A 6,622-nucleotide genomic window follows, 5' to 3' on the forward strand; every position below is an offset into this window, starting at 1 on the left:
TATAAGTGTGCTAAAAAAATATTATTTTAAGTGTTGTAATCACTAATTTTACTTTTTTATTCACCATTTTTAAAAAAATAATACTAATACCAATATTTTTAGGTGTGAGAAATCACTAAAAATAAAAAAGATAGCCAAGATGCATCCCTTAAAGTTGTCATTGTAAATGATTAATAGAGAATAACTTAATATAAAACTTTACTAGGTATGAATTCAGATTAATTAAGTCAATATATTTTAATTTTAGAAAAATAAAAATAAAAAATGGAAGTGTGTTTGGTTGGACATGTCATTCGGGTCGGATCCGGGTCAAAAAGGCCCCATCGAATCGATAAAAACGACGACTATCTTACAAGAAATCTGCTGCCAGTTGAGTCAAAGGTATTTGATCAAATTTGATTGGCGGGTATTGAACCCCCCATCCCAACAGTTTTAGATTTTACATCCTGAGAGCCCACAACTGGCATAGTTGGGATTGGATGGGGGATTTGTATGCCTTAGATTTTGACGGAGTTCTCTGCGATAGCTGTGGAGAAAGCTCTCTTTCTGCTGTTAAGGTCATTTCCTTACTTGTCCCTTTTTGCTTCCCAATATTCAATTTTATTTTAAAGAAAATTTGTTGGTTTTACAGGCTGCTAGAGTGAGATGGCCCAGCCTTTTCAATGGGGTGGACTCTTCTTTGGAAGATTGGATTGTAGATCAGATGCATGTGGTAAAGTTTTTCTCTTTTTGTCTTAGCTTGTCAAAGTATGATTCTTTCTTTGTTCATTTGCTTTTTGATGTACATTGGAATGTGGCTATACCATGTTTGTCTTCCCATTTCCTTAGAAAGTAATAGTACAGGTGAAATAGTGAAAGAAAAGCTATTCATGTAAAGGAGATACATTAGTAGTAGCAGGGGCAGAGACAAGAATTTGGCGAAGGGTGTGGAAATTTTCTTTTTTAGTTGTGTTAAAGGTGCGTAAAATTATATATATATGTGTGTGTGTGTGTGTATGTATAATTTTCTAGTGAAAGGTGTGCGCCGGACCACCCTACGCGTAAGGTGGCCCTGGCTATGTGTGGTAGAGGTGGCTTTGGACAAGCTTTTGCCTGTAATTTAGTTAACATATGTCTAGAATGTTTATATATGCAATAGGTTGTGTTAAGCATGCTTCTTCGACAGAAAACAAAGTCTTTTCTCATGAGAACAGTCACTACTATAAAGGGTGTGCCTGAATGCACACATTGAGTTCAACATCATTCCAAGTTTGGTTCATAAGAGTTTTGCTTTTCCATAAGTGATTTGTTAAATATTCTTAGCATATCAATCTGAGGTTGGACTAGGCTAGTTAGAGGTGGAGCCTGGATTTGAACTTTTATGGGTTCTAATTCTAGGATAGCGGTAATATTTGCCCTATTTTAGTGAATTTCTTAATATAAATATAGGGTTTGAACTAAAGCTACTAGATTCAGCCAAACCTGTATGTCGGCTTTTCACTCCACTCCTAAGGCTAGAAATATTGGTGTTTTGTGTGTATATAATCATGTGAATGTTGAAATCAGTGATTTAGTCAATGGACCGATGAGCTGTGCACCTCTGGGTTGTGTCATGTATGTAATTGCAAAAACCAGGAGAAGTATGCATTTCAAACTCGTAAGTGTCATTCTTGAAATGCTGATGGTGCTCTGAAACTTCCATGCTTTTGACTCTCAGCAACAGGTTTTCCTTTGGTCTTTTTATCTTTTGGGTGGGGGTACCTTGTGAATAAGGGGAGGAAATGGAAGTAGAGGGAGGAGAAATTTGGTAATATTTGAATCTTCTCTGACTTTGTGGGACTACTCTGGATATGTTATTGTTGTTGTTGAATCTTCCGTCTAAGTTGTGCAATGTAGAGTTACAACCACTAGACTGCTACATCAATTAATCTCGAATTTTCCTATTTGGTAATATCATTATATGGGAAATACTGATTTTCCTATTAATGTTGAACTGATTTCTCATCCCTTAATAACTTGAGCAGAAGTGTTTTGAATTGCATTTGGTAATAATTGCACATATACTATTCTAATAAGTGAATGTCGCTGGCAATCATCTCCTTCTTGTCAGAGAATCTTTTGTCAGCTAGTGAACTATTTCTGTTATAATAACAATGATATTTGAGATCCATATACGGGTGCTAATTGTGCTAATCATCGTAGCTTTTAATTTTGCATTTCTTTCAAACTATTTTGTTGAAAAATGATTTTCTTGAGCCGAGGATCTAGTTGAAGTAGCCTCTCTACCCAAAGGTAGGGTAAGGTCCGCATACACCCACTATGGGGTATGTTATTCTTTTAGAAAGTGATAAAGCTTCAAACTTTCTGCAGGTTAGACCTGTGGTGGAAACTGGATATGAAAATCTCTTACTTGTGAGGTTGCTTTTGGAGTCGAGAATCCCTTCTATTCGCAGGTCTTCGGTGGGTACACAGAAAAAAATACAAGTGTCTTGGATATGATGACACAAATCTATTCATTCTAGCTGATGTATCATAAAGTTCGTCGAGGTGATATCTTTCTTAATGTGATAGGTTGCAGAGGGACTAACAGTTGAGGGAATACTTGAGAACTGGGCAAAGATTAAACCCATTATAGTGGCAGAATGGGATGAAGACAGGGATTTTCTCATAGATCTTTTTGGTAAGGTTAGAGATGAATGGATGGACAATGATTTGGCTACTTGGATAGGTGCAAACAGGTAAATGTAGCTGTTGGTTATGCCTGTGAGATCGAATCAGCCACTTGAGGATCCTGACTAGCCCTAATCTCTTGGCTAATGTATAATCATCGAACCAACTTAAAGAAATACAGAGAAACAAACACTCTATAGACTATCTATATCGAGTGATCTACTCCAAAACAAGCTAAATCTATCTGCCTATCAGTTCCTAGCTTGATAAACTTTTAAGACTCTGAGTAGTACTATGACCTATAAGTTGGTTGGTGCTCATCTTATGTCGTTCTCTAGAATCACCTATTCTTTACTGTCAGAGGTGGATCTAAGATTTCAAGAACATGAGTGCACTACTAAAGAAAAGAGAAAAAAAAATTAAGTAGGAATCGATCCTTGTTCTTCTAGGTAAATAACTCAACTTTCAACCAAGTACACCATTAAGCCCTCTAATAACATGGGTGCCAGCAGGCAATATTAGATCAATTCAAGGAAATATCGTACATAAAATATCTAATTTTGCAGAAAGACTATGCATTCACGTGCACCATAAATTGCACAATAAATTTGCCCCTATTTACAGGTAGTACTTGATCACGTTAAAGAATATACTGTGTTAGAAAAGTACTAAAAAGTCTATGCTTTCTCTACAGGTTTTATCCTGGAGTTCCTGATGCACTGAAATTTGCAAGTTCAAAGCTTTATATAGTCACTACAAAGCAGGTTCGTTAGAATGTGCACATACACCTAAAGATAAAATCTTATAACTAATTTATCCTGAAATATTCACCACCCATACAAGATATTATATTTTTTTAAATCTTTAGCTTGTTCTTGATGAAAGTGGAATTGGAATCATAGAGCCTTGAGATAAGCCATTCATCTAATATTTCTTCTTCACTGCTATTTGTAGAGTCGCTTTGCAGATGCATTACTTAGAGGGATTGCTGGGATAACCATTCCAGCTGAAAGGATCTATGGTCTCGGCACAGGGTAAGTTTACATTCACGCATGTGATGTTGGATTAAGCTAACTGCATATCAAGAGATGCGGTCAATTAGTGTTACTTATTTCAAGAACACACTTGTGCTTATGTGAAACTTCTTTTTAATCAGACCTAAAGTAAAAGTGCTTAAGCAACTTCAGGAAATGCCGGAACATCAGGGTCTGACACTACAGTAAGATTTTTATAGCATAAGAACTACTCAAACTTCTTTTGAATAGCCATCTGGGTTCTACTGTTTGAAATTAAGCGTGTCTACTTTTCTCCATATTGCTCAGCTTTGTGGAAGACCGGCTTGCTACATTAAAGAATGTGATTAAAGAGTCCGAGTTGGATGGATGGAACTTGTATCTAGGTGACTTATCATACTCTCTTGGTTTCTTATAGATTTGCAATGTTGTAGTGAATGCTGATCTGATTTCTTGAAGCAGGGGACTGGGGTTACAATACTCAAAAGGAGAGGGAGGAAGCTGCTAGCATTTCCAGAATTTGCCTTCTCGGGCTCTCTGACTTCAGCAATAAGCTGAAATGATCCTGTATTCTTTCAGTTAACTAACTTGCATTTCTTAAAAGCCGACAGGGTCTGCTGCAATATCCTCCGGTATCAATAATCTTTTCTTACAGAATTATGTATTGAGCATCGGGTCCGCTCTGGTCATCCCTATGTATACACACTTAAGTTTGTGGGATGGTTTATATTATGTTTGAATTAAAACAATTTTATGATGAGCAGCACAAACTTTAGGAATGTCATATAACGAGTCCAGCACAAGATGTTCATTGATCAAAAATCAGAAGAATTCATTGATTATTTGGGCACATAGCTTGTAAGCACACAGTGTTGAGTGTATATCGAAAAAAGAACGTGTAAGATGCCAGTCGTGTACACCTACCCTCCTGATAATACATGTTATAAGTGATCAAAATTAGTTGTCAAGAGTTCTCTTCTGGTGATTACAACTCATTATGTCTATCCTTCTTTTTTGAACTGGTACGATCGACTTTGCTTTTCTCACTCTGAAACTTTTCAAATGCTTCTTCAAAAGGAGGATCTCCTGGTCTTCGAAAAAGTTGGTCCCCTAGTTTGATCTCATATGCTTCTGGTTGGTCCAACAAAAACTCTTTCAACTGCAAAATGGAGTAAGAGAATCTCAAATTTCTAGTATACAGAACTAGTGATTCTATCAAATACCAATTAACATGTCGTCCCAACAGGACGAAGAATTGAACCAAGCAAAACCATGCGATAAAGGATGCATTTGGAGGGCTAAAAATATAAAGCAAAACTAGAGCCTTGGCATTCTTCATACTAGTGTTGTGATAATATATAAATGATTCAACTCTTTGTTGGCAGGTACAGAATAAAACACCAGATTTTGGAAGTAAGACAAACCTCTATAGAGTCTTGACCTTTCTCCATAGTAAACATGATTGTGCTCACATCGACGCTTATGAACTTTGCCTCAATTGCTCCAGTTCTTGCTAGTTTGGTCCATCTCATGGCTATTTCAGAAACTTTCTCCTGGAAACAAGTTTTATCTCAGTTAATAATACAATACAATTACTTTGCAAACCTCCCAAAGTCTCCTTTCCCAACTATATAACCTTCCATTCAGTCAACTATGGTTCAATTTCAATCCGAATCAATTGAGGTCAGCTTTAGTAATCCTCTACATTTAATTCATTCTATCTAGGTATAAACAACAACATACCCAGTGTAGTTTCACAAGTGGGATTTGGGCAGGTAAGATGTACACAAACTTAGTCCTATATTTGTGGGGTAGAGAGGAAGTGTAATCAAAGCAAAGATTGGAAGGAAAATAAAGACAATAAAATAGCAAGATAATTTAAGTAAATAAAGCAACATGTAGTAGCTTGAAGTTGAAAGACAATTGGTAGATTACTCTTTCAGCAAGACAACTATTTTACTAGATTCGATGCTCAAAGTTAGGAAAATCAATTTAGCGCTTCATTACTCATCAAATTAATCAGAATTAACACACACAAAAAAGGTAAAGCAATAGATACCTGAGTCCGACGAGTTCCAAGTCGGAGTTTAACGAACCCAAAGACAGGACCCAGCTGCCGCTTCATCATTTCCGCTTGAATTTCCGACGGACTCATCGTACCAAAATCCGTCGGCGGCGGATCGAAATCGGAGCTAGTCGATTTCTTTCTGCCCCATTCTCTCCAAGCCTCATCCTCTTCATCGTCAACGACGTCGTCTAGATCATCGGAAACTTGAATCGTCCGTTGTGCTCCATCGGCAAATCGGTAAAAATTTCCAATTTCAGTAGCAATCAATAGAAGCAACGAACAGAGAATTACTGGTAATACATTCCGAATTTGCCTCTTCATAGTGTTGTCAGTAAATTTAATTTCAATTATGAGATTTGTTTTTCTTGCTTCTTCTATAATACTTGCGTGCGTGTTGGGTATAAATATGTAATCAGAAATTACGTGCTGCAAAGTGGAAATGTGCATTAATATGTTAGAAAGTAGAAATTAAGCAGCACTTGCATGAATGTTCCACTACACTTGTTTTCTTTTTTATTTGAGGTTGGAGACAAGGAATTAAAAGTTTTTTTTTTTGGAATTAATAGTTCATTACTATTTTTAGGGTTTGGTTTTTGGGTGCTCACAAATAGATTATAGCAATTTTCGAGTATTATATATATGAAAAGTTTTCCTCCTAGTCAATATGGGTGCTCGAGCACTCGATATGCTATACGTTGGTCTGCCTCTACTTAGGGATCATTTGGTACGAGGATAAGAGATAACTAATCCTAGGAATGATTTTATCTCATGTTTGGTTGAATAAAATTGCAAGATGACTTATCTCGATCTAGATTAGTTATTTCGGAATTGTAGAATTATTTTTAATGGCTAAACTACATTATTAGACATACATCGCTGCCATATACACTAA

The 6,622-nt window shown here is 36.4% G+C and overlaps 2 protein-coding genes across 2 annotated transcripts; one reads left to right on the forward strand and one right to left on the reverse strand.

Annotated features, from left to right (window-relative positions):
• The first annotated feature begins 358 nt into the window (after nt 1-358).
• LOC129876138 (uncharacterized) lies at nt 359-4,411 on the forward strand. The gene is made up of 9 exons (XM_055951473.1): nt 359-557; nt 632-712; nt 2,350-2,439; nt 2,551-2,717; nt 3,344-3,413; nt 3,604-3,683; nt 3,806-3,868; nt 3,972-4,048; nt 4,125-4,411. Exons 1-9 carry the CDS (start codon nt 480-482, stop codon nt 4,223-4,225), a joined length of 807 nt encoding a protein of 268 aa, XP_055807448.1. The 5' UTR covers nt 359-479; the 3' UTR covers nt 4,226-4,411.
• A 32-nt stretch (nt 4,412-4,443) lies between these two features.
• On the reverse strand, nt 4,444-6,306 carry LOC129876139 (uncharacterized). Its single transcript, XM_055951474.1, has 3 exons — nt 5,722-6,306; nt 5,087-5,215; nt 4,444-4,821 (listed from the first exon to the last, which is right to left on the reverse strand). Exons 1-3 carry the CDS (start codon nt 6,175-6,177, stop codon nt 4,648-4,650), a joined length of 759 nt encoding a protein of 252 aa, XP_055807449.1. The 5' UTR covers nt 6,178-6,306; the 3' UTR covers nt 4,444-4,647.
• Between the last annotated feature and the right edge of the window lie 316 nt (nt 6,307-6,622).

The sequence above is a fragment of the Solanum dulcamara genome, chromosome 12, assembly GCF_947179165.1.
Source record: "Solanum dulcamara chromosome 12, daSolDulc1.2, whole genome shotgun sequence".
NCBI lineage: Eukaryota > Viridiplantae > Streptophyta > Magnoliopsida > Solanales > Solanaceae > Solanum > Solanum dulcamara.

Excerpts from the sequence above, each read along its gene's own strand:
- LOC129876138 (XM_055951473.1), top strand. The coding sequence starts at position 480 with ATGGGGGATTTGTATGCCTTAGATTTTGACGGAGTTCTCTGCGATAGC. Across the intron at positions 2,718-3,343 it reads ACTTGGATAGGTGCAAACAG|GTTTTATCCTGGAGTTCCTG; the intron begins GTAAATGTAGCT and ends CTTTCTCTACAG. Across the intron at positions 4,049-4,124 it reads TGGATGGAACTTGTATCTAG|GGGACTGGGGTTACAATACT; the intron begins GTGACTTATCAT and ends TTCTTGAAGCAG.
- LOC129876139 (XM_055951474.1), bottom strand. The coding sequence starts at position 6,177 with ATGCACATTTCCACTTTGCAGCACGTAATTTCTGATTACATATTTATA. Across the intron at positions 5,216-5,721 it reads TTGGAACTCGTCGGACTCAG|GAGAAAGTTTCTGAAATAGC; the intron begins GTATCTATTGCT and ends ACTTGTTTCCAG. Across the intron at positions 4,822-5,086 it reads AAGGTCAAGACTCTATAGAG|TTGAAAGAGTTTTTGTTGGA; the intron begins GTTTGTCTTACT and ends TCCATTTTGCAG.